The 27,806-nt window shown below is 44.2% G+C and overlaps 1 protein-coding gene across 14 annotated transcripts in view; it reads left to right on the top strand.

The window, feature by feature from the left end:
* The window catches only part of AAK1 (AP2 associated kinase 1), a 172,007-nt gene that overhangs the window by 85,828 nt on the left and 58,373 nt on the right, over positions 1–27,806 (top strand). For all 14 annotated transcript variants that reach the window (XR_008618913.1, XM_055089220.1, XM_055089226.1 and 11 more), the window contains exons 4-12: positions 1,907–2,015; positions 3,683–3,825; positions 13,745–13,866; positions 15,196–15,277; positions 15,785–15,917; positions 19,036–19,139; positions 21,527–21,606; positions 25,974–26,128; positions 27,101–27,366. Coding sequence is in view for 13 of the 14 variants with exons in the window: in XM_055089220.1 (XP_054945195.1) it covers positions 1,907–2,015; positions 3,683–3,825; positions 13,745–13,866; positions 15,196–15,277; positions 15,785–15,917; positions 19,036–19,139; positions 21,527–21,606; positions 25,974–26,128; positions 27,101–27,366 (1,194 nt within the window). In the remaining variant the exon portion in view is untranslated. The remainder of the gene's footprint in view (positions 1–1,906; positions 2,016–3,682; positions 3,826–13,744; positions 13,867–15,195; positions 15,278–15,784; positions 15,918–19,035; positions 19,140–21,526; positions 21,607–25,973; positions 26,129–27,100; positions 27,367–27,806) is intronic.

Genomic DNA, 27,806 nt, shown 5'->3' with positions numbered 1-27,806 from the left:
ACGGGCCCAGCCGCTCCGCGGCATGTGGGATCTTCCCGGACCGGGGCACGAACCCGTGTCCCCTGCATCGGCAGGCGGAGTCTCAACCACTGCGCCACCAGGGAAGCCCTCTCTCCTGTATCTTAAAGCACCTTTTTGTCCTGGCTCCTTTCACTCTCCAGTGCACAATCCTCTCCCATCCTAAAAATTCTTTCCGTCGGTGCTCCTCCTCTTTTAAGCTCAAAATGTCCTGAAAGAATCTCCTGTAGCCACTGGCTCTGCGTATTCCACTCCCATTCTTAAGTCCAGCTCCGTTCTTACTTCACTTTATTCCTTTTACAAAACTGTTCTTGCCTAGATCTCCAGCGACTTCCCAGTCGCCAGTAGAAGCAATCACGTCTTTACCTTTGGTCTACTTTTCTGAGGCAATAGTCATTCTTAATCCTTCACTCAGAGGAAAGTTCTAAGGAATTTTAACTTGGATGCTCAGAGTTCAGGTGTGTTGGTTTGATACTGTGAGGCTTCCTCTTGTTTGGGTATGTGCTTTCAGATTAAAAGAGACCATATCACTTTGAACACTGAGTCTCCAGTTAGTGTGGTGGTGGCTCAAGTTGCCGCATTTGTGTGCTGACTCTTCCAGAACCACGTTTCCCACCTCCTTCCTCCCATTTCTTTTATTAAACAAAGTAAAACAATTTATTAAAACTAGTTAAAAAATAAAACCTTGTGACTTCCCTGGTGACGCAGTGGTTGAGAATCCGCCTGCCAATGCAGGGGACACGGGTTCGAGCCCTGGTCCGGGAAGATCCCACCTGCCGTGGAGCAACTGAGCCGATGCGCCACAACTACTGAGCCCGCATGCCACAACTACTGAGCCCATGTGCTCTAGGGCCCGCGTGCTGCAACTACTGAAGCCCGCATGCCTAGAGCCCGTGCTCCACAACAAGAGAAGCCACCGCAATGAGAAGCCCGTGCACCGCAGCGAAGAGTAGACCCCGCTCGCCACAACTAGAGAAAGCCTGCGCACAGCAACAAAGCCAAATGCAGCCAAAAATAAATAAATGTATTAAAAAAATAAAATAAAACCTTCCTTTTTGCATAAATCCCATTACCCAACTTGCTTGGTTTTTGCTCAATAATGACCTTAGATTTTGAACATCATCATTACAAAGATTTGCCTCTATGGGTGTTGAAATAACCAGACCGAGGGATGAGGCAACTTCCAGTGTCTAAATGGATCCTGACACATGGGAGGTGCTCGATATGTATTTGTTGAAAAATTAATTCCACAAGCAGCTCTGAGAGATGCAGTTCCAACCAGAGAGCTGGAAACATAACCCATCTTACATCCCAGTTGGTTGGCTTGAAAGGCTTAATTGTGAGCAAAATGCTTAGGTCTGGATGCCATTGTAGTCCCTTCAAAACTTTAAAAAGCAGTTATTCTTTTCATATATTTCCTAGAGGGAGAAAAACAGTATGAATAGTTTAAAAGTCAAGTTGAGTTCACTTGTGTTCCTACAACCAGGAAAAAAATCAGTTTCATTTTTCTGAATTAAAAATTCACATATTTAAATAGTTCATGCTGTCGCTCTCCTGTTAGCCCCTCTGCAGTGTTGCCGGAGATGGGGGTCTTTGCTTCTGGTTTATATGGAGCGCTGATACCGTGAGCAAGTAAGCACCCACCGTGCGTGCATTTGGTTCTAGAATGTAGTTCAGGAGAGCATTATGGTTTAGAAGGGTTGCAGAATGGCTATTGAAGAGCTGACCGTGAATCTCAGAGACCAGCGGAAACCTGCTCTTGACCCTGCCCCTTAGTCTTGTCTCTCATCACTGTTAGTGTTGTCTCTGTGTATTTAAGTTATCTGGGCTCGTTCTATCTCTACTGGTGTCTGTAACTGATCATTTATTTCTCAACTCTTCTTTACAGAGGGACCTGTCGGGGCACAAGAACATCGTGGGTTACATTGACTCCAGTATCAACAATGTGAGTAGCGGTGACGTGTGGGAAGTGCTCATTCTGATGGACTTCTGCAGGGGTAAGTATACGCGCCATACCTTAAGCTCTCATTTCTCTAGCGTGTTGATTGTCAAGGGTGTGGGGTCATTTCAGTTAATGTGCACTGTACCCTAACGTATGTTGTTCCGGTTTTAAAGATTGGAAAACGAAGAGGCTAAAAGATACAGAGCCTTCTGTCACTTCTTGGTTTTTCTTACAATGGCGAGTGTCAGTGGCACAAATAATTCAGAGTGGTAGATAATACAAAACTCTACATTTGTTAGGTTTGGGAAGGTTTGGTGCTTGTATGTGAATGCGAAGGTATGAGAATGAGAATGAATATGTTCTTTGTGATGCTTTAAAACAAATGATGAAGGCACATAATAACGACCCAACTCCAGATAGACTAAGGGAACAATTCAACTTCCCTCACTCGTGTGTTCTCTTCTCCACCCACACCACCATCCTTGCATTAGGGGGTAAAAGAATCCTTTTCGTCTAATGGAAATGACCCTGCTCTTCTTGCTGGAGATCTGTGATTGCCAGGAAGGCTACATTCAGATGATGCTGCCATTAACAGTAGAGTCAAGTAGTTGAAAGCTCAGAGTTTCAAGCAGTATTTATCTTGGGAAACCCAGGCTGTAGCATGAATTTATTCGGAGTTGACTGCATTTCATACAGCTATTGTTTGGAGGTTTGGCTTTTTTGGTCTAAGCAGCTGTCACTTACATTCTTGGGTCATTGTCTCACTGTTTGGTGCCCAGTTTTGTAATCACCCTTAGTTCCACTAACACGTTCCTTGCCTTTACAGATACTGTCCATAAATTAAATGTGTTAGTAATGCTTAAAATGTGATGTTAGGGGCTTCCCTGGTGGCGCAGTGGTTGCGCGTCCGCCTGCCGATGCAGGGGAACCGGGTTCGCGCCCCGGTCTGGGAGGATCCCACATGCCGCGGAGCGGCTGGGCCCGTGAGGAGGGGGGCCCGCATACCACAAAAAAAAAAAAAAAAAAAAAAAAAAAAAAAAAAAATGTGATGTTAACCAGTAATTTCAGCCTTCGCTGTAACAGCTGTTAACCTGATTTTGTAAAATACTACCACATTTGAACTTGACAGTTTGTGTCCTCCTGCTTCTTCCTTTTTGGACAGTAAAATATTTAGAGACGAGGCAGTAGGAGAGTCCAGGGAGCTGGATAATTTTCTAAGCGAGGTCGTCAGTCTTTCGGTCCTAGAGATTAAATGTTGGTGTAGCATTTCTGCAGACCAGGCAGCAAGCAGTAAAGCCAGAGAGACCAAGCTGTTTCTAAAATACAGACTATCAAACTGCCTTCTTCCTCCTCGCGAGGTCTATTGTGCAATCTGATTCTTACTAAAATATACAGCAGATTGAACCTGTGGCCTCGTCCAATGCACAACAGGGACAGTATAACCAGGCAACTAGAGCCAGGACCATATTGTCAGTTCTGCTACTAATCTTGAAGACAGAATGAGGGCAGCTCACATCTGGGCTGCTTTATATAATGAAGAAACTGTTTTGACGCTATAGAAAACAAGTCCCAGGCTGGGAATCAAGATACCGGGGTTTAGTCCTGGCTCAGCCAGTGATGGGCCGAGTCCAGGTTGCTCCTCTGTGGACAGCCTTTCATTCTCGTGGATAAGTGATGGGTCTGAATGTTTATAACCTTTCCTCTGCTCTGCACCCCTCTCAGGAGGCCAGGTGGTCAACCTGATGAACCAGCGCCTGCAAACAGGTTTTACAGAGAATGAAGTACTCCAGATATTTTGTGACACCTGTGAAGCTGTTGCCCGCCTGCATCAGTGCAAAACTCCCATTATCCACCGTGACCTGAAGGTAACAGATCACCATTAAGTGCATTCTTATGGAGTGTTTTCTGTCTGCCCCAGGAATGCGGTAGATGTTATGGGGAGGTGAGAAAAGCGTTAAGGCATGGTACCAGATTCTAAGCTTACATTCTGCTTGGGGAGAGAAAGTACAGAGAAAAAAATAAATAGCGGAACACTATAGTACAATACAGCTATCAATTTTATTAAGTAGCTTTCAGAAATTCTTTATAATCCTCAAATGCCTGAACCCATCTTTTTTGTTTTTCCTGATAAACTCCCAAATTCACTTTTCCAGGGTCAGAAAAAGTAATATGCTAATTTGAAATTTATAAACAGTGGTGCTTGATCTTTAAAGTCTATTTCATACTTTGTAAAATCCATTAGTTGGTGATTTAAAAAAATTTGTCCTACTAATTACCATCCCCTTGCACTGGGCCTTTCGTACTGGAGTCACTTGACAATGTTCGTGGAATGGAATTGGCACCCAGTTAGGATTCACTAGCATCTCTGGAGCACTGACAATGTGCCAGGTATTCTATTAGACACTTTATGTGCACTGTCTCTTGGGAGGGAGACATTCTTCTTTGCATTTTATGTTTGGGGAAACTCAGGAGCTGAGAGGTTATGTGATTTGACTAAGGTCATATAACTAGGAAGGAGCAGTACCAGAATTTGAATCCAGCTCTTCTGATTCTAAGTTATAATTTCTTTTCATTATACTTATGTTTCGAGAAACATGCTTCATGGCTAATATTTGCATCACTGTCCCCGAGTGTGCTTGTTAAATGCAGGCTACTGGGTTCCCCGCTGAATCTTTTGGGCTATAATTTTTGGGATTCTAAAGTTTGAGGATCATAGCCGCATACTAGCATTTCTGTTCGAGGGTGTTTTTTAGTTTATTTGTTTGTTTGTTTCTTTAATTAAGATACCATAAAATTCACTCTTTTAAAATGTACAATTTGGTGGATTTTAGTATATTTACAAGGCTGTGCAACCATAACCACTGTCTGTTTCCAGAAAATTTCATCATCCCCCCAAAAAACCCTGTATTCATTAGGAGTGACTCCTCATTCTCCCCCTTGTCCCAGCCCCTGGCAACCACTAATCTACTTTCTGTTGCTTATTCTGGACATTTCATCTAAATGGGCTCGTATAGTATGTGACCTCTTTTACAAGCATAGTGTTTTCAAGGTTCATCTATGTTGTAGCGTATATCAGTACTTCATTCCTTTTTGTTATAACATTCCATTTTGTGGATATATCACATTTTGTTTATTCAGCAGTTGGTGGATGTTTGAGTTGTTTCTACTTTGGTTATTACGAATAAGGCTACTATGAACATTCATATACTAGTTTTCATGTGGGCATATGTTTTCAGTTCGTTTGGGTACATACTTAGGAGTGGAATTGCTGGGTCATATGGTAACTCTAATTTTTTGAGGAACTGCCGCACCGTGTTCCAAAGTGGCTGCACTATTTTACATCCCACCAGCAACATATGAGGTTTCCGATTTCTTCACACTAACCTAACACTTGTTATTGTCCTATTTTATTTTCCCACCCTAGTGAGTGTGAAGGCTCCAACAGCCTTAGACAGCCTTCTCCAGTGTACCTCTGCCCACAGTCAGCCCCTTTTCTGAGTGGAGCGAGGAGGATACATCTCAGTGAATATTATGAGCCTCACATCGTACAAGTACATAGTTCTGTGGGGACAGTGCAGGTACAACATGGTTCCTATGCTCATCATGTTAAAGTATTGGTGAGAGAATGTAAATGAAATATTTGGAATTGAAACCTAAATAAGTGAAATACAAAACTTGATAGAACAAAATGACGAACGGAAGAGATTCAAGTGGCTTAATATGTGGTCAGATAGTGGGATCTGGCAATGGTGATTGGAGCCTTCTGGAAAAGTAGGATTTTGAAGGACTGGTGGGATGTGGGTGGTCACAGAGAGAATGAAGGGCATTTCAGGCAGAGAGCAGGGCCCTAGAACTGCCGAGAGAAGGGAACAAGAAGGCATTTGAAGATGAGGAGATAGGTAAGGACTTGGTACCTGGCCAGTTTCAGACCAGGCTAGAGTGACTGCAGGCCGCTGCTCTAAGAATGGAATGACACTTTATTTTTTTAATTGCAATATAGTTGATTTACAATGTTGTATTAGTTTCAGGCGATGACAGTTTATTTCTCGTTGCCTTAACCATGAGTGAAGTTCTTGGGCATGTTAGCATGTATTTCAATATAGGCAGTGGTACCAACATTTTCGGACCTGACCTTTCTCCCTGCCACCTGCCTTGGAGAAGAGTTCATGAGGGGCAAAGAAAAGGGGGAGAAGTGTGGCCCAGCTGCACCAGCACTGCTTCTGTGACCCGTATGAGCTCAGGTTTCTCCAGAACCCCATTCTCCCCCCAGGTCAGATGGGGTTCGATTTCATATTGGAACTCAGATTCCATAGCACAGTAACTTGTACCGACTGAATTGTAAGCTCTGTGAGTGATGAGCGTCCTTTATGTTGCCAGACGCACAGGGCACGTTTCTGTCCCTGTCTCGTTCTCCTGCCTATGGCATTTGCCTCCTCTGTGACTGTCTCTTCCCATGACCCCTGTGCAGCGTGTTCTCCCGGGCCCCTCAGGCTCCTTGGTTGCTCCTCTTATCGCTTAGCCTCAGAGCCTCAGCTTCCTCGTCTGTGAGGTGGAGACAACAGCGCCAGCCTTGTTAGGGTCGGGGTGGGGCTAAAGGAGAACATGCATATCAGTGTGCAGGGGCATCCTTGGCGTGGGAAGTCCTGAGCGAGCACCCAGGGAGGTGAGAGCAAGGGAAGAGACCAAGAGGGCCATTGAACATCCTTTTAGAGAGTGCTCCTACCATGTTAAACAAAATCTTCCTTTACCGTAACTTTTTTCAACATTTGTTGGATTAAACGAGGCCTAAATGATAATCATTTCATACCTGTAAATAGCACCGGCCCGGTTTACCCATTCCCAGCGTATTAGTGCTGCTGTGAGGTGGTGGAGAAGCGTCACCCATGATGGGAACCTGAGGCACAGAGCTCAGTGTCTTGCCTGGGGACACGGTCGGGGCTTGGTCTCAAGCAGCCGGAGCCTAGACTCTTCTTTCACTGCTCTGAACAGCCTGTGAGATGTCTCAGCAGAGAAACTCGGAGCAAACTGGAATCTGAGTGTAAGGCTGGGGCACAAGCGAGTGGCTGCCATGCTGTCTTCCTCAGCCCCTGCCCTTTGCCCCTCTGTCACCCAGGGCTGGGCACACAGTAATTGTGTTCAGTCAGTGTTGAAGACCATCGGGTGTGCTGCTGGTTCGCCAGTAGTGGTTCGGGAGACATTGTTTCCCTTTCTCCTTGACCTTGGAAATAAGGAGTGTAAATAGGGGCCCCTGGGAGGAGGCCTTGATTGTGATTGTTCTAGAGGAGTCCTGTTGCTGTTGATTTTAGTCGTTGACTCCCGGTTGTTTCGCCGAAGCTTTCCCAGATTCCCCAAATCTTACACTCATTGCCATCTGGATGCTTTTGTTAGCATGTTAGATCCTGTTGACTTCTACTACCGTGTGCTTGGTGGGCAGTCACATCGCCCGCTGCACTGCCAACTTCCTAGGCGGGAGTGAAAAGTCCCCCTGTGCTTCCTGTTTGCCCTGGCTCTGTCATTGCATCACAGGGCCTTGGCCACTCTGAGCTCCCTGTCATGGCTAGAACCAGCCAGCACAGTCCTAGCAGGAGCCAGAGCCAAGAAGTTCTTTGTTGTCCTCTTGGCCAGAGAACGTGCTGGTGGCTGGTCTCCCAGTTGCTCCCCTGTGAGCGAGGTCTCCCTTGGCGACCAGGCGCCTCGGGAGTAGTCTGTGGGGCACAGGCGGGAGCACAGGCCAGGCCGGCTGTAGGGCCCCGTGTTGAGCCAGCGTCACCCTCTGCAGGGGCCAGCTTGGTCACACGCAGCACTGAGAAAGGGCCCTCTTGCCCTGCCTACCACATGTGTGGTCTTTCTTGCAAGTTCCAGAGGGGAAATAAGCTGAAAGTGGTCCCTGTCCTTAAGCAGCCTATGTTCTAAAAATAACCATGACAGAAGTTCTGGTCTTTATTGAAAGTCTCTCCTCCAGTACATAGTTTTAACATTTTCATTATTTCCCCCATTGTTTAATTGCCGTCTCTCTGAAGAATGACAGAGGTCATTCCTGCAGATCATGGGATATCGTAGACCTGGGACGGTCACGTTAGCCAGCCCTTTCTTTTTACCAGCGGCGAAGCCTCTGCCCAGAAAGGCCGTGACCTGCACAGTGAATTCAGTGATCAAACCAGAACAAAGGCCAAGGTTGTTTACTCTGTTTGGTTTCTGTTTGTTTGGTTTTGCTGTATTTTACCATGGTGTTTGTCCTAACATTTAAGAAAGGGGAAGAAAGGGTTAAGACTTAATAAGTACATTCTAGATTGAAAAAGTCCTGAATGTCTCCTCAGTTGTCAGAAAGGAGATGTAGATCTCATGAAGTACGATAGGATGAAGATTCTTGTCCTATTTTTGGAGTCACAGGTTGGAAAACCTGCATGCATCTAATCCTCCACAATTTCCAGTGGTAAAAAATTAACCCCTGTGGCTGAAATGCCTGGATGCCGTATCTGCTTGGAATATTGTCAAGATGAAGAGGTCAGGAGGACGTGGCTTTCCAGACCTCTTAGCTAAAGCTGCGAGCAGAATTTGGGATTGACAACTTTAATAACGCTGTTAGGCTGACAGGTTGGAAATAAGGTCAGCAATGTTAAACTCTCAATGAGCTGAAAGGTGGGCGGTTGTAGGTGATGGTAACTAGCGTCAGGCTGACTTCCTAAAGGGCTTGGCCAAAAACGAAGTCACCGTGCAGATTCTCTGAAGCTTCCAGGAGCTGGTGTATGAAGATACAGTTGGTTCTCGACCTTCCTAAGCTCTTTGAATCCCTCTCGGCCCTGGTCATCTCACAGGTGGACGATGGTACCCGCCCTCATTGTTTCCTTTCTCTCACATCGGTGCAGCAGGGGAGGGTGAAGTCCCAGCGGTGTGGCAACCTGAGCCCGAATCCCGCCCTCGCAGCCTTGTGACCTCAGACATGTTAGGTAACTGGACTCCGTTCTCTCGTGTGTTAAGAGGGACAGTGAGGCCGTGTAAGAATTTCGTTAAATGCTGTAGGTAGAAGTGTACATGGGGCAGGGTTGAGCCTATATTAAGCTCTGTTAGCTGCTGATACCATTGTTGTTTCTATCATCCTGCCCCTGTGCCTTCCTGTTCCTAGTTCCACTTATCTAAGTCCTGCGCTTCCTCCAAGGCCCAGCATTATCTCGTCTCCTCATTCATAAGAGTGCTAGCCCATAATATGTCCAGTCCCATGTTTTCAGTTTTCCGGTGCTCAGGATGGTGCTGCCCCAGCCACAAAGGCCTGCCTCTGTGCCTCAGACACCTCGTGTGTGCTCCCACCTCTGCGTCTTTATGCTGGCCGCTCTCTACTGGGAATGCTTGTCCCCCACGTGGTCCATGGCTGCTCCCCTCATCAGGGTGACTGTGCTGTTTATAGTAGCATCCTTCTTTACTTTACATACATTTAATCTGCTGGGGGGTTTTCCACTATATTTATCACTACCGGGCAGTTACACTTATTATTATTTTTAAATCGTCAACTGGACTCTAAGCTCCATGAGAGGGACTTCCCTGGTGGTCCAGTGGTTAAGACTCTGCGCTTCCACTGCAGGGGACACGGGTTCAATCCCTGGTCAGCAAACTAAGATCCCGCAAGCCCTGCAGCATGGCCAAAAATAAAATAAAATAAAAATTAAAAAATAAAATAAGGGACCTCCTGGCAGTCCAGTGGTTAAGAATCCATGTTTCCACTGCAGGGGCACAGGTTTGATCCTGCATGCCATGCAATGTGGCCAAAAAAAAAAAAAAAAAAAAAAAAACCCTAAGCTCCACAAGAGGATGAACTTTGATTTGTTCACCAAGAAAAGTACTTGGCGCATAATAGGAGGTAGTAGGAGTTCAAATGTATTTCTTTAATAAAGGAATGATAACAATACCTATCTTACATGTGTATAGGGAGATGTACAGTTCATTCTCTTACTTGCTTCATAAGAACAGTGATAGAATTATTATCAGCTTTATTTACAGATGAGAAACAAGCCCTAAGACGTTGGTCCAAGGCCAGACATCTAAAATAGTCCCTGAGGTCTTCTGAACCCCAGGTGCAGTGTGGTTGCCACATGTCATGCTCTGTGTTAAGTGTTTTGTTGATGATGGTGCTGGCGATGATGCAGGCAGCAGCCAGCAGGAGCTCGGAGGAGGTCTTCACTGGTGTTACACAGGGATGGATGGAGAGAGGGCGGAGCTCGCAGCTACTGCTAAAGTGGCTGCTGCCAAGCGATCTCACCTTCGTAATCTCAACTGATCCTCCCAGTAGACTTGCACGGTAACCAAAGCAGGGATTATGGTTCTTCTCTGCATTGATAGTCCTTTGATATTGCTCAGGCTTTCCCTACATTGATATCTCTGGCTCTCTTGTCTATTTTTGTACACACCCTTAATTTTTAACTGGTTTTCCTGTAAGTATAGTTTTGTACAATGTTATCTTTGTGGGAGGGAGGGAGGCCAACTGGGGACCAGGTTAGATATAGTATAATTCCTGAGTTCTGTCAGTCTGGAACTAACCAGAAATACAAACCTAGTTTTTAAGGTGGGGCGGGGGGGAACAAAACCAAAAACCCCGACGTGCATCATCTTTTATTCTGTCCTTTGTCTACTTAGTTTTCCTCCCTTCCCCAACAGTGATTTTGGTCCCTAGAACTACCTTGTTTGTGTTTTGATATGAATTCGCTTTTCAGTTTTCTAGATTGTACATTCCAACATTAGAAGGAGAGAATCTGATTCAGGAAGGGACTGCACACATACAACAGGAGAAGCACGGCTTCACAGGCGCCCTGTAGGATGTATGAGGCCAGCAAGGAAGATTGTTGCTGAAAGATACTGAATAAGGGATTTAGGGGTCCCTTATGTGTGTGAAATACTGGCCAGGTATTGTAGGGGACACATGAGCATAATATAATTATAGACCAGAGGCTGGCAAACTTCTCTGCAGAGGGCCAAAGAATAAATACTTTAGGCTTGTCAGCTGTATAGGCTCTGTTTCAACTGCTTGACTCTGCTGTTGGAGCTTAAAAACAGCCATAGACTGAGGGTAAGTAACCAGTGGGCATGGCTTGGTTTGGACAGAAGGTCTTTGTCAACCCTTCCTAGCAGTGGTAAGTTCTGTAGATTTTTGTACAGTGGCCATGGAAAGTTTTACTGAGGAGTTATGGCTTGAGCAAGGCCTTGAAGAATGGCTAGGAGTTGACTAGTGGAGGGAGTAATTGAATACAAAGACAAACTAGGGCTTCCCTGGTGGCGCAGTGGTTGGGAGTCCGCCTGCCGATGCAGGGGACACGGGTTCGTGCCCCGGTCCGGGAAGATCCCACATGCCGCGGAGCGGCTGGGCCCGTGAGCCATGGCCGCTGAGCCTGCGCGTCCGGAGCCTGTGCTCCGCAACGGGAGAGGCCACAGCAGTGAGAGGCCCGTGTACCGCAAAAAAAAAATAAAAGAAAAAAAAAAGACAAACTAGTCAATATGGGGAATGCTTAGGAGACATTGAGCAAATCAGCCTGACTAGTATTTACACCCTTCGTTCCTCATTGACTAGGTTCCTATTATAGGGACATTTCTGAACATAAAGAACTAAGATACCCCTGGCCTTAAGCTTGTATCCAGTATATTGGATGAGTGTAGTCACCCCTACCAGGGTAGGAAGATGGGGATGGGGGGCTTGGAGTAATTGTTCTGCTTCTAACCTGCTTCCTGCCCTGGCAGAAAGACAATTCCCCGTCCTTCTCTAGAGCTGGATTGCCTAGGTTCACTTCCTTCCTTAATCACTGTGAGCCTCACTTTCTCTATCTGTATAACAGGGATTATTATTACATTGTTACTATGAGGATTGAATGAGATAATCCATGTAAAGTGCTGAGACAGTAGTACTTGTATTAGTAAAAGCTTAGTAAATGGTAGCAGTTCTTTTTATAACCTCTAAATTTGATTGGGGAAATATTAGTGTTGCCTTGTTGGAATTATTTTAGATTCCTAAAGTGAGTATACGTTCAGGATAGCTTGACTGTTTCACTTGGTGTACATAGATTAAACTCATGAGCATTATAAAAAGCTGTAGATGGTGGAAATATTTGCCTGACTCAGCCTTGTCTTTGGGGAGCAAGTCTCCCCTAAGAATTCTTATTCACAAGAGCATATCCACGCAAGTTTATGGTCATAGTTCACACTGCCTGTGTGGCTAAAAATCCCAAGGTCAAATTTGTAAATTAAAGTGATTATAGGTTATTAGTGCCCCAGGTGCATAAGTGAATTATCTCTGGAAGAATAATAGACTTTAAACTCAGGCCTCCAAGGCTTCCCACAGATGAATTCCAAGGAACATGAGTTAACAACAACAATGACAAAACCCCTCACAACAATACGGTGAGTGACACTCAGTAGGAATAAGAAACAATAAACTACGGAGTCAGTTTGCAGCAAAGGCTTTAGGTATTGGATTTAGCAGATACAGACTATAAAATAAACATTTTTATAATATATAATTTTAGAAGAATTAAAGTATAGAAACAAGAGACATCATAATTGACAAGATATTTTTTAAAGGACTAGTTAGTAGTAATAGTAGGGGCCTGGGTATTTGGTGGCTCCTATCTTATTTCTGACAGACTGACACACACACACACACACACACACACACACACACACACACAGGGTGTTGTATGCATTTCTCTTTTTTAGTTTATTCCATTTAACCAACATTTTCTGTTCTAAGCACTATGTTAGGCATTGGTAGAGAAAACTACAAATATCTGTGCTTGTCCTTAAGGAGCTTATAGTCTACTCTTACCTTTGTTTTCCAAAGGTGATCAGTCTTTGGAAGGCTGAAGACAAAAGACAATGGAGACTACAGACTTACTGACCTAACAGGATTTTTTGGCTGCCATTTTACTGCCCACGCATAGCCAGGTCTGTCCTCCAGCATACCAGTCAGCTCAATTCACCTATACTAAAAATTAATACATCTTGAGTACAGTAGTGCCCACTGTTTTGGAGTTGTTATTTCTTTGGCAGTGTCCTTTGATCCCAAGGATTTCACTAGGTTCTGGTCTTCAGAAGCTCCCTCCTACCCAGAACTCCTAACTCACTGCCCAAAGAATTCATCTGTAAAAATATAAGGATGGTACTTTAACAGGAGAACTGTGCATTTGCCCACAGCCTTTAATCACTTTGAGAAGTAACCAAAATATAGCAAATATTTATTAATTCAGAAAATCCTAACCTATTGTAGTAAAGAAATTGATACATGTGTTTATAAGGCCCAAATGAAATCGTTGATATCAGGAAGAACAGAGTACTGAAAGAACGTAGGGAAGGAGTGATATTTTTCTGAGTGGGGGCCTGAGGAAAGCTTCAAAGAAGAGGTGGCATTGAAACTGGAGTTTGAAAGATGAATGGGACTTTGATAGTTAGGTAAGGAGCTGGTGATCATCAGGAGCATCTTAGACTGAAAGAAAGGCAGGAATAAAGATACAGAGGCTTAAAAGTATAAGGACTATTTCTGCAGAGCTGAGAAATGTGACTAGAAATCTGGGAAAATGGGACTCTTGCTTCCCCACTGTGGAATTTCCTTTTTTTACCCTATTGCTGTGCATCTTTTTTTGGTTCCACTTGGAATGACCCCTGTTGACATACTTAGGGGAGAATAACTTTCCTATGCACATTAATGAGATTATCAGAAATAAAGTATTTTATTTATGTATATGCAAACCAAATTTTCAAACACATTACTAAACGATATCTTGGAATGGGCGGCTGGACAATGTTTTTCAGGTTGAAAATATTCTCTTGCATGACCGAGGCCACTACGTCCTGTGTGACTTTGGAAGTGCTACCAACAAATTCCAGAATCCACAAACTGAAGGAGTCAATGCAGTAGAAGATGAGATTAAGAAGTAAGCTTTTCCTCCTTTCTCGGAATTTTATCCATTATCAGATCAGCAGTTTTACCTTCAGCTTATGATTGAGAAGGTCAGGGTGAGAAGACAATGGTGCTTGTCAGTTGCCCCTCGTCTCAGATCATCATGTTGGCAGTTGGGTTGTTGGATTTTAAGTGGAGGATGGGGAGGGGGTTCATGACCATTGAGCAGTGGAGTAAAATGAAGGAATCTTACAGCACTTTATCAATGGTCCTGTGGTCATTAAACAGATCTTTTGATTTACATCACTTAGCCCTTAAAAAGGTGCACACACCTTAGAAGTACTGTGATGTTTTAAAGTGGGATCACAACAGCTGTGACATTACCAGTCGGTTGTGCTTTTTACTGAAACCTAAATGGCTGTGTATTCCTTTCTGCTCATAAGGAGCTCACCTGCAGTCTAGTGGAATTAATGGTGCGTAGGACTGTTAAAGTCTCTACAGATAGTGAATCACTGACTTCCACGAGAAAAAAGCTTCTTTAGATTTGTGATTCCAGTAAGAACCTGATCCATTTTCCCCTGTTGTCCAGAGTGTTGGATTTTTCACAGGCACCAGCACTCACTATTACCGCTCATAAATCTGCAGTCTAGAGTACACACATATCCTGATCCTCTCTCTCCTTTCCTGCTTCACCCCTGGCAGCTAAGCCTGGGGCAGGAAGACTTACGGTCCAAGGCCCTGATGGGCACCTAAAACGCAGAGCCCTCTGGGCTCTAGAGACTCAAGCATGCAAATCACAGTCTTGGTAACACTAAGACTCTCACTTTGAAGATGAGCTTATCCTTCTCTTTTCTTGAGCCAGAGATAAGAGGAAAACTGTTGTTTCAGCCTTATGCTGGCAGCAAAGATCCATCCACCTCCCAGCCTAGCCAGGGCCCACTTTATCCTCCTGAGTGTTCCAGCCAGTATTAAATCTCTGTGTCGAGCCACATCTAAAGGGATTACTATTTTAAAAAAACAAATCAGCCAAATATACTATCAGACAACAAGGATTTACAGGAGAAGATTTTGTTATTTGAGGAGCAAGAAAAGTTGCTTTTAGAGTTTATTTAATGCCTTAGTGTCTGCCTCCCCACCTGCTCTTAGATTGGAAGGACTGCAGCTAGAGGGCCGTGGGTGTGTGCCAAGGACAGCTCTTCATTTCACCTGCACTAATATTCCATACTGTCTTCTCCAGGGTGCTCCCAGGGAACTAGACTCTACTAATATATATATATGTATTTTTTTTAAAGTAATTCTGCTACCCCTGGTTTTTAATTATAGCATTGACATATTTAACCAAAAATGAATCTCTTGATTGTAGATACACAACGCTGTCCTATCGAGCACCAGAAATGGTCAACCTGTACAGTGGCAAAATCATCACTACGAAGGCAGACATTTGGGTAGGTGTCAACTAACCTATCCACATCTCAGATGTCAGCAGTCTTGGCCGTAAACTCCCAAGTTGAATGCAGACAGTGCCATAGCAAGAGTGGCCACTGTACCATATCATTGTCTACTTATTCCTCAGGATTATTATTGACTCGAGGTGATGAGCCACTGCTTCTTGAAGCATGTCAAAGAAAATTACTTTAGACCTCTGTGAAAGTTATTCAGGTGACCTGCCCATTATTTAGGTGGTTTTCACATATGTGTTACTAGTTCTTAAGAGCAAAACCTGCTGAATACTTGTTCTTTATTGGAGCACAATTTGGTAATGAGGATAGAAATAATATAACTTAACAGATAAATAGTGATGTTGGGTTCTAAATTCAAGTTTCTAATGGGTTAATAGTACAGAGTGTTTAGATCTGCTGTAAATGTGGATGGTGCCAGTATCTCCCAGCAGACCCATTTGCAGTTATGATAAATAAATCACTAGTAGCAATCTGCTTTTTTTATTTTTTTAGGCTCTTGGATGTTTGTTGTATAAATTATGCTACTTCACTTTGCCATTTGGAGAGAGTCAAGTGGCAATTTGTGATGGAAACTTCACAATTCCTGATAACTCTCGATATTCCCAAGATATGCATTGCCTAATTAGTAAGTATTTCAAGTTTCTAGTTTCACATTTTTATTTCTAATCTCTAGGAATGGATTGGAGGATAAAGGGATTAGATCCCAGGAATGATGAGTGGGATGCAAAAATAAAGAAATCAGTTGATAACTGTTGGTCACTCAAAGACCATGTAACGGTGTCTAGTTAGAGTGGTGAGTCTTTTTGCCAGAAATCTAAACTTGGTTTCACACCTGGGCTGGCCACCCAAGCAGAAATCTTAACTGGGCTTTGAGCATTACAGTACTGCCCTGTTCTCTTGCAGTCTGTATGAAAGCTCTGGTACCAAAGGAGTCCAGCTGACTCATATCAAGCAATAAGAAATTCATCTTTGCAAAACTGGAAGCAACTCAAATTAAAATGATTGCAATGCGTTGGCTGAAGTGAATACGTAATTAAGACTATATAACTCTATGGAACTAGGTTTTTTCCTCTCATTTAGGTTAATCACTGGATTTTGGTAAAAAGCATTTAAACTCAATGCTTTAAATGTTTTTAAGATTCCCCACTCTTTTGTATCATCATAGTAAGCATATGTACTAATGTTCATTAACCAGATGGCAGAATAAGTAATCTTTGCTCAAACCCCTGTATTGGAATGCTAAAGAAACAGAGATTTTTATTATCTTTTTACTTTGGTCAAGATGTTTAGTATCCACGTTTTAACAATCACAGATTGTAAATCCTGAGTAATGCACTTTGGGTCCTAGGTGGGGATACACTGGAGAGAATTAGAAGAAGCAAATGTGGTGCGGAGCATCTGACATTTGTTGAAGGCCTACTTGTACCTCATTTAATTCTTAAAACCCTATATAGCAGGGGTCCCCAACCCCCTGGGCCGTGGACCGGTACCCATCCATGGCCTCTTAGAACCCGGCCACACAGCAGGTGAGCGGCGGGCAAGCGAGAGAAGCTTCATCTGCCGCTCCCCATCGCTCGCATTACCGCCTGAACGTTCCCCCCACCCCGCCCCCCGTCCATGGAAAAGTTGTCTTCCACGAAACCGGTCCCTGGTGCCAAAAAGGTTAGGGACCACTGCTAAATAGTAAATATAATGATCCCTATTATACAGATGAGGAAACGGAGCCTCAAAAAATAGGTAACGTACCCAAGTTAACGTAGTAGTAGCTTTTAAGTGACTACCCATTCCATTATACTAGTTTACACGAGTTTTATCAACCCACCTATTCCGTTTATTAATACAAAAGCGGGGGCAGTATTTAAAGGAATGGAATATGGTGTTTAATGGTTGTTGGATGTTTTCAGAGGTAAAGCGTTATATTGATATCTGTACTAAAATTGCAGCTATGTAAATGAGATTGCAAGGAAATATGGGGAAATCGCCAAATTTATTGCTAGAATGGTAGGAATTTTTGCTAAAAAAAATTTTTTTTTTTTTTACTTTTGCGCAGCAAATTCATATTATGAAAAACAGCTCTTTATGAATGTGTGTAACATGGCATCTTTCCTAAACTCTGATCTGTTTCACTCTACAAACTGTTGGAAGAGTCCACCGTCACCCTAACTCACAGGTCTGAAAATGCATTTCTAGTTATCCCCCTGCACACACAACACACACATCCGCCTTTCACTCTGAGTACAAGGTTCCCCTCTCCTTTTTTCAGTTTCTATCAATGGTGTCGGCATTCAAGCCCAGATGACTGAAATTTAAAGTTTTCTTTGGATCTGGCTAGCAAGACAGAATAGAGTCAGTCATTTCCTAAGCAGCATTAATGCTTTCTTTGAAGTTTCTCCTGTTTTCTTGACATTCTCTCTGTTCTCATCACTGTCACCATAATATATACCGACCCTGTCGGCTCATGCCTGTACTGGTGGCCTGGCCTCAGTCTGTCCAACACACCCTCACTATGAGATTAATTTTATAAAATACCACCCTATCATGTCCCTATTCAGTAAACCTCATGGCTTGCCAGTGGTCCCATATATTCTGGTTTCATCCTCCCCGCCTTATTTCCCTTTATTCTCTGACAAGGAGACCTCTGCCCTGTCCTCTTGGTTCCTCTCTTCCTTGCAACAAAGCGTTCTGTTGCCTTTCTCCAAGTCCGTCTTTGCTCCGACTGTTTTCTTACCTGGAATGTCTTTTTCTCTGCTTTTGCCCTGACTGACTAAATTTTTTCCTGCCTTCAAGGACCAGCTCCACTCCTGCCTCTTCTGCAAAGGCCTTCATAAGGCTGCAGCCTCATCAGTCTTTTCTCAACTTAGGGTCCGAACCATTCATTTTATTACTTAAGCAATAAATTGCCTTACATCGCTGTTTACGTGTATATGTGTATGTGTTTGTGTGTCTTCTCAAAGATTTTTTCCCCTGGGGATTTTTCCAGCTTCAGAAGGAGCAGAAGCTTAAAGGACCTGGAAACAGACACATGATCTATGGATCACAGTAAAAGTAGAGATGTGGGCTTCCCTGGTGGCGCAGTGGTTGAGAGTCCGCCTGCCGATGCAGGGGACACGGGTTCGTGCCCCGGTCCGGGAAGATCCCACATGCCGCGGAGCGGCTGGGCCCGTGAGCCATGGCCGCTGAGCCTGCGCGTCCGGAGCCTGTGCTCCTCAACGGGAGAGGCCCCAGCAGTGAGGGGCCCACGTACCGAAAAAAAAAAAAAAAGTAGACATGTATTTGTTATCTTGTCATTTCTTTTAGATTGGAAACCAGCTAGTACCTCCAACAAAAGAATAATAAGTAAATTCATGAAATTTGAGTTTTGGTTATAGTTATCAAGAATAATCATTTGTCTAGCTGATAGTATGAAAGAAGGAGACCAGAACTTCCTATAGGTACCAGAAGATGAATGTGTTAAGTTCCACACTGAGAACTTGAGTCCCTGTTGTGCAGGGCACAGAATGTGAACTTAAAGTATCTTTGTTACAATTCAAAAACTTTGTTATTTTCTTGCAGATATTTAAAATTTTAGGAAAGTTAGAGCTTCCCTTTCTGAGAGGGGAAGAAAAGGGCTAATCGTACTGTCTGACTTTTATGAGAAATAAAAATTTTAAAAAGACAATTTTGGTAATAGAGAAATTGTGCTTCTTAGCTAATGTAATAACTCTTTGGGTATTATTTAATAAGTTCATATATGTTTATCTTAGGGTATATGTTGGAACCAGACCCTGACAAAAGGCCAGATATTTACCAGGTCTCCTACTTCTCATTTAAACTACTCAAGAAAGAATGCCCAATTCCAAATGTACAGGTATGTGAAAGGTGCTTTTTAGGGGAAGTAAAAATGATTGAATTGTCATTTAGCATTTCTGGGGTATTAATCAGCTGTTTAAATGAATAAGGTGTCCCTTGCTTTATCTAGTAGGGGGCATTCAAACAAAGCTAACTATGAAGGAGTTGCTATAAAGGGAATCCAACTTTCCCAAAGAATTTAATTATAAAACTGAGGCAATTTTACACACACACACACACACACACACACACACACACACACACACACACACACACACACACACACACACACCCTGGGGATTGAGCTGAACACTTTGGGTAAAGATTGACCAACTTTACCTTATCAGCTGTCCTAGTTCCCTGAGAGCCAACGTGCCTGTTGTATTTACCGAGAGGAGGTTGGGCAGGCCGCTTCCCTAAGGCAAGGCCCTGGACTTGCCCCTGTGCCTAGTCGAATATAAGCCCCTTGTCCCTTTCCTCCTTTGCTGTAGCAGACCTTTCTTGATTTTGCTTCTGTTGCTGGCCAGTCTGGAACTCACACTCCTTTTCTTCTACCCTCCCCACATATGTCAGGCCATCAGAATGTTTTCTACACGTAGTCATCCTAAGCTCTACAGACAGTTTTCGGAGTACGGTGCTTGCAAGCACCCTTCTTGTAGTCTTGGCATATTTTTCGTGTCATAGTATGATTCAGCTTTCTTGAATATTTTACTAATGGATGCTGTAGTAAAAAATTTCTAATCGCAAATTGTCTTACTAGTTTCTCCAGTAATGAACTTCTGATGTCACTACTGGAGCTTGAGGGTGCTGATAGATAACACTTCTCTTTCACTCCCACATTTGGAGTCAGAGGTGGGAATCATTCAGATGGAGCTCAGCATATTGGCTTTATTACTAATAAGACTGAGTCAGGGAATGTGGCTTGACCAGTCCGGCTCCCTAACATTAGCTCCACATGACTGAGCAGCGAACTCCTGGTTCCTAAGGGACAGGCTCGTCCATAGAGGAGGGGGGGCGAGGGCAAGCCAGACCAGCTCACTTTTCTCTCCCAGTCTTATCAGTCAAGTAAGTTCCCCCTTTCCCTTGGGAGAGGAATGCTTGAAGGGTGGGAGAGGAATGCTTGGAGGGTGGGAGAGGAATGCTTGGAGGGTGGGAGAGAAGCTAGGAGAAATTTTCTAGCCAAAATCCCCCCCCACCACCACCTGAAAACATGAAGGAAATGGAGGTGCCTCCTAAAAGCCACTTTCATTATTAGTGTTCCATGGTTCGGGTTTCCCAGATTAAAACGAAGGATACTGTGCAGTAACCTAACACAACGTGATCCCTTTTGCTGTCCCACTTTCCCATTCATGAAGCTAAATAACGTGAAATAGGATTGGAAGCATTCAGGTTGGTAACTCGTTTTTTAAAAAGTAAGCTTCACCAGTCTCAAGCCGTTTGGCACTTGCTCAGTGGTCGTCAGCCGTTGTCTGTGGCTCCCTAACCACAGGAGGCGCTGTTAGACGGATGGTGCAGAATCCAAGCCCGAGGAGCTCCGCCTGCCTTGTGGGTTGAGCAGTGCCTCACATGCTGGGAAGAGGGGCTGGCTCAGCAACCACACACACCGCGGCTGTGGGTTTCTCCCAGCGTTCTCACGGAAGGCTAGATGCACTCTGGCTTGGCCCACTAGTCAGCACCAACTTCTCTAAGATCTAGCTGAGAGCTTAAGTATAGCTTACAGACCTCTTTTCGTTCCTTTCATAACATCACTTCTAAGCTGCGCTGTAGGAGGGGGAGGGAGCTGAGACCAAGCCCCAGTACTCTTGCCTGGCCCAGAAGGTTGAGAATGACAGGGGTGGAGTGTGCTGTACTCAGGCTGCTCTGTCCCCTTCTCAGATCCTTTGCCTCCCTGACTGGGGCTGAGTCCAGTGAGATATACTTAGGTTAACTTCTTCCCTTCCCAGACCACAGATCAGGGTCTGAAAGCCACTCCGCAAGACCCTAATGTGTATTTCCATTGGCCCAATCATGCTGGTTATTCTTTTTCAAAGAAATCTGTGGGGTGAGTTTTGGGAAGTGGGCGAAATGGGAGAAGGGAGTCAAAAGGTACAAACCTCTAGGTAGAAAATAAGTAAGTCATGGGGATGTAATGTACAGCATGGTGACTATACTTAGTAATACTGTATTGCATATTTGAAGGTTGCTGAGAGAGTAGATCTTAAAAATTCTCATCACAAGAAAAAAAATTCTGTAACTGCTTATGGTGATAGATGTTAACTAGACTGATTGTGGTGATCATTTTGCAATATTTACAGATATCAATTCAATTATATTGTACACCTTAAACTAATATAATGTATGTCAGTTACATCTCAATTATTTAAAAAATCTCTGGTGTCCTATTAAAATTTTCTTTCAATTCTATAGAACTCTCCCATTCCTGCAAAGCTCCCTGAACCAGTGAAAGCCAGTGAGGCAGCTGCAAAAAAGACCCAGCCAAAGGCCAGGTAAGAAATGCCTTAGTGAGCACATGTCCTACTCCAGTTGCTGTAGTAGCAGGGGAGGGCACCTTATGGTTCTTGATTCTTTTTTTTTTTTTTTTTTTTTTTATTTTATTTTATATAATTAGTTATGTGTTTATTTATTTTAGGCTGGGTTCGGTCTTCATTCAGGTGCCCGGGCTTCTCATTGTGGTGGCTTCTTTGTGGCTCACGGGCTTGGTTGCTCCGCGGCATGTGGGATCTTCCGAGACTAGGGCTCGAACCCGTGTCCCCTGCATTGGTAGGCGGATTCTTAACCACTGCGCCACCACGGAAGTCCCGGTTCTTGATTCTTAACGCTGCCATGGCCAGAGGCTGCAAAGAACAGGAAAGGAAGCTCTGTCTCCCCCAGGCAGAAACTCTTCTTTGCGAATGCAAGTTGGAATATAGTAAGATACAGAGATCTACATCTGAAAGAGAATCGAGAACCCCACAGCTACTCCCTTTGCTTGGGAATAGGTACAGGGCATTCAGAGGTGTGGTGACAGCAGACCTTAAGCATTGCTAGTACAATATTGCTAAACATGTGTCCTGGCCTTTGCATAGCCTAGTCCACCACATTAATCTCCAGGAAATCTTACTTTCTGTGGCTCCAGCCACATTAGGAAAGTACAGGTCAAAGCACTGAGTCCATGAACAGCAAAAGAGCCTATGGATCTTAGGTAATCACATTCTAAATAACGGAGGTTCTTCCAAGTAGCAGGTCAAGAGAGGAGTCAAGAAGCTAGGGTTTTATTGGGGGAAATGCCCCTGTGTGAGAAAATAGAGTGGGTGCCGAGGAAGCTGGGAGAGCCATCAGAAAGCGCGAAAGTCTGACCCAGGGCAGGGAGGAGAAGGTTGGCTCCTGGTGACCTGGACTGCCTGCCACACAAGGTAAGGAAGGTGCATTGTCCAGGAATCCTGTCTTTTAGGAACGGGCCTGCCTTAACATCCTTGTGGCTGGGACATTATGGCTGAGAGCAGCCTCTGGGAGGCGTGGCCTCGGGGCACACAAGGCAGTGGATTTCAGGAGCACAATAGCTGGGCCACTTGGCCTTTTACACCCTGGTAGTCGAAGGTCTGCAAGGCACATCCTCATGGCTGCCATGCCTTCCAAATGGCAAATTCTCAGGGTAGTCCCAGAGTTGTTTATACCCTACTTTTCTACCACACTCCCATGGCAAGGACGCCTTAGTGCAAACTGTATCAACAAAGCACCTTAGATGGGAATATATGAATTTTAATAGAATAGTAAAATAACTTCTGTTTTAGAAAATTCTTGAATATTTATAGAATACCTGTTGTGTTGTGGCTCTAAAGTAGTAAGACTTTGGTTTTTAACAAACTTAGCAAACTACGTCCATGATGTTACTTTGCAGTCTGTTTATATCTTCGTTAAGTCTGCCATGCTCACCTCTAGGAATTGCTTTTGGGGCTGATTTAATTAGCTTAATCTTTTGGGCTTATGGCCATCTTGTACTAGGCCCAGACTTGGTATGTATAGAGGCTAAGCAAAGATCCATTCCCACAAAGCATACACATTTATAAAAATTACCTGCTGACGTTTGAGTGGTGCTGTGTTGTGTAAAATGGAGAAAATAATACCTACATCATGAGGCAGACGTGAACATCAAACACTCCTGTGACTGTGAAACTTATCTAAACTCTATGGTGCCCAAACTGTTAGTTTGTATGGACCTCAGTAATGCTGCAAGAATATACAGACCTGGTCTTCCCTGGTGGCAAAGTGGTTGAGAGTCTGCCTGCCGATGCAGGGGACACGGGTTTGTGCCCCAATCTGGGAGGATCCCACATGCCGTGGAGCGGCTGGGCCCGTGAGCCATGGCCGCAGAGCCTGTGCGTCCGGAGCCTGGGCTCCGCAATGGGAGAGGCCACAACAGTGAGAGGCCCGCGTACCGCAAAAAAAAAAAAAAAAAAAAGAATATACAGACCTTACAGCCAAGAGATTTGGATCTAAGCTGTCCTATATATAATTTGCAGTGATTTCATTTGCGTGATCACATTTGCTCCCCAGTCCTAAGAGGTGGGTTTTTCTTTCAAACTCTTTTTTTTTTTTTTTTTTTGGCCCCATCACACGTCTTGTGGGATCTTAGTTCCCCAACCAGGGATTGAACCCTCGCCCTCTGTGAAAGTGCAGAGTCCTAACCACTGGATCACCAGGGAATTGTCCTCAAACTCTATTTTTAAAGTAGCCACTGTTCATTGAGGCATCACATATACCAGATACCATACTAGGTACTTTACATAAATAAGATGACCTTTTTCCCCCGCTTAAAACAAAGCTGTGAGGTTGTTGCTGTTGTCACTTCACAGATGAGGAAACAGAGACTCAGAATTGTAAGTCAGCTGCTCAGGGTAGTTAGTCAGTATGTGATTACCAGAAGAACCAGAACTCCAGCATCCTCTCTTTCTACTCTGCACGTTAAGTGGTTTGCCCAGGATCACACAGATAGGGCAACTTAGAGCCAGATCTCCTGTCTTCAAGATCTGTATTTTCTTACAATAGACTGAGGTCCATACAAACTAACATTTTGAGTACGCTTCAGTTTATAAAATGGTTTTACAGTTATTGATACATTTGATGTTCACATCTGCCTCATAAAGTAGGTATTATTGTCTCCATTTTATACATAAGGGACCCCAGGCTAAAAGAGGTTCAGTGGCATGCCTATTATCACAGTTAGTTAGTGGGGAGCTAGAGTTCAAGGACGGTTTTCTTTGACTCCAAATCCCATTGATTCTAAAAATGTTACCCTGAGGAGACCAGTGTGGAAGTTCTTGGCATTTGGTTTTCTACAGAAGTCTGTTTACCTCCCTCACCCCTGGCTTGATCTTTCTTACCCCTTTCTCCTCTTTCCCAGCATCTGTCCTGTTTTCCTTCCCACCTCCCTTCCCCAGGTCACAGCCTCTCCAATGTGATAGCTTTTATATTATCAGTTTTCCACCCAGCATGAGAGCAGGATGCCAGTGAAAAGCCTCAGGGTCCAGAATGGGCTTGCCTTGGAGACATGTCATGAGGAAGGACATGGGGCCAGCTGCTCTGCTTCCTATTTTGCATTTTATGGAGGCTGTGCCAGATATATTTTGGAAATATTCACGAAGCTTGTTTATTTTGGCCTTCACCTCAGCTATTACTCCCTAAAGTGTATTTTCAAAGGATAGCCACTCTGATCTAAGTTAGATAGTAGCCAGCTGCCTGCCCTGCTCTAAAGCAAGGGAAGCTACTACCTGGGCTGTAGCACCATCACAAGGAGCAAGCAGACTACACTCTGTACTCATTTAGATTAGATTTGGCTATGAGTTCTAGAAAGTGCAAATGACAGTGGCTTATATAAGATAGATTTTTTTTTTTCTCTCAAGTAAACAACATCTGGAGGCAAGTAATCCAGGGCTGATACGGAGTTCTGTTCCACAAAGCCCTCAGGTACCCAGGCTGCTTTAAGCTCATCACTCCACCATCCCTCTGGTTGTGGCCATGCCCTCATGGACCGATATGGCAGCATCCCCCTTCCAAAGCAGCAGGATCAAGGAATTGCCAAAGAAGAAGAGAGACAAAGAGCATGCACAGAGTTTCTTAAGGTTTCTAGAAACTGCTACATAACAATCTGTTTATATCCCATGTAGGCCAGAACTTAGACGCATGGCCATACCTGATTACAAGCGAGACTGGGCAATGTGATTTTTACTCTGCGTGACCCTATGTCCAGCTAAAAATTGTTATTACCATGGAAAAAAGCAAATATGTGTATTGGAGGAAATAGAGTTCCTGTCACACTCCCCAAATCCTTTATCTTGAGTTATTTACTTATTCCTTCTAGTTGCGTTATTGGATTAACTCATTTGATGCTTCTTATTATAGAGAGACCATTTTGACAGCTAGTTCGAATCAAGTTTGAGTCCCTCTACATCTGAAAACCACCTGCTTTAATCCCCTCTTTGCATTATCATCAAAGTATATTCTAGGAAATCCTAAGAAGTATTAGGCAAAATGGTCCCAAGATCAAAAGAGTTTGAGAAACATTGCATTCTATATAATGCTCTCTTTGAGGTATTCCTTGCACGTTCACACGTGAAAAGTTTTTCTAGAAAGGAATCTGCTATTTTGATATTTTGATCAGTGTGTTAAAACTTATTTGCCCACCTTTTTTTTTTTCACATCTAGTAACACGTAACATCCTGTGGAATACCCTTTGGGAAATGTTGATTAAGTGGATACAGAAGGTTTGGATGAATGTGGAGGTGAAAGCTTATCCATCATGTACTCTGTCTACCCCCTCTTCATTTTCTCACCCTTTAACAGGCAGCTTTTTTTTTTTTCCCTTTTCTTTTTCTAGACTGACAGATCCCATTCCCACCACAGAGACTTCAATTGCACCCCGCCAGAGGCCTAAAGCTGGGCAGACTCAGCCCAACCCGGGAATCCTTCCCATCCAGCCAGCCCTGACACCTCGAAAGAGGGCCACGGTTCAGCCCCCACCTCAGGCCACAGGTCAGTAACTAGGTTGGTTTGAAACTTGGTACACCTCTTTGTCATCCTGGACTGTAGAGAAGTCTTGGAAAGCCTGGTTTTTCCTGGAATGGAATCTAGAGACACTTAAAGAGTAATGGTTTTCCTCGAGGAACTAGAGATGAGCCGCTGTTGAAGTTGTATGGGTAATGGCTGGCCAAAAGGAAGGCCTCTCATTGAATTCTCCAGTGGATCTCCAAGGCCACTGAAGCCTGTCGTCTCTGTTTTTTCTAGTCCTGGCCCTGATTTTATGGCGTGGTCCATTCGTCCCCTGCCTCCCTCTCTATTTCATATACTTCTCTTTGCATTTAAAAAAAAATCTTTTTGGACACAGAGGAATTATTTCTTTAATGCTCTGTCTCTTGAAGTATCTGTCATCTCTTCATGTTCTGTTTTTCCGTTTCTAATGAGCGGACTGAGTTTCCTTTCGTAAAGAGGATTGATCCAAATTATCAGGTAACTGAACACAGCCATCACTCCCCCTACCAGGAAGCTGCTTTTGGTGAATTTGGTGGTCGTTCACTTACAATCAGGCATCCAGACTGGGGTTGTGTAACATACATGTAAACCATCAAAGAATGCTTTTGTCCTGCAGTGTGCCACAAATGCAAAGATTGTGTTTATGTACAGTAACATCAAAGTCCAGTTGAATATGTAGATCCTCAGGGTGCTGACTTAAAGGAGTAATTGACTAAATGGGATGGTGAACAAGGGAGGACTTTTTGAAGGAGATGAGCATTGAACATTGTTATTGGACCATGTTTTGAAAAATATGAAGCGCGTAGTATGGCAAGGAGAAGGAAGGGCCTTCCAGGTGCAAGGACAGTGAGAAGCCCATGGATCTTGGGATTATCTGTCCACTGATCACCCCCTCTTTATTGCTTTGGCAAGAAAGAAAGCCACGTTCGTTTGGAAGAGTTTTGAGCCCTTATATGGAGTTTATTCTCCTTGCAGGATCCAGCAACCAGCCTGGCCTTTTAGCCAGCGTTCCTCAACCAAAACCCCAGCCTCCACCCAGCCAACCCCTACCGCAGCCTCAGCCCAAGCAGCCCCAGGCTCCGCCCACCCCACAGCAGCCGCCTTCCACCCAGGCCCAGGGTCTGCCCACCCAGGCCCAGGCCACACCCCAGCAGCAGCAGCAGCAGGCGGCACCGCCTCCTGCACAGCAGCCAGCGGGCACATTCTACCAGCAGCAGCAGCAGCAGGCCCAGGCTCCGCAGGTAAGGCAGTGAATCTGACCCTCGCTTGGCATATGTGAGTCATCCCTGTGAAAAGGTCCACGATGTGCAGGTGTCTTCCTTGGGAAGCCCTGGGAAGACAGAGAGCCATGACCCGGCACAGCGTTGTACTCACAGATGGCAGACACTAAACCTGACACAGTGGAGCCCTCACTGCATCACTCGCAGCCCTCCCCTGCTTCTTCTCAGGCCATGGGGAGTTCTGCACCTCACCAGGGAACCTCAGCAAGGAAGCTGGTTTTTAAGGACTCTTTTTAAATTTTTATTTATTAATTTATTTTTAACATCTTTATTGGAGTATAATTGCTTTACAATGGTGTGTTGGTTTCCGCTTTATAACAAAGTGAATCAGCTATACATACACATACATCCCCATATCTCTTCCCTCTTGCATCTCCCTCCCTCCCACCCTCCCTATCCCC

Source organism: Physeter macrocephalus, chromosome 12 (assembly GCF_002837175.3).
Source record: "Physeter macrocephalus isolate SW-GA chromosome 12, ASM283717v5, whole genome shotgun sequence".
Lineage (NCBI taxonomy): Eukaryota > Metazoa > Chordata > Mammalia > Artiodactyla > Physeteridae > Physeter > Physeter macrocephalus.
This window is presented reverse-complemented; position numbering and strand designations above follow the sequence as displayed.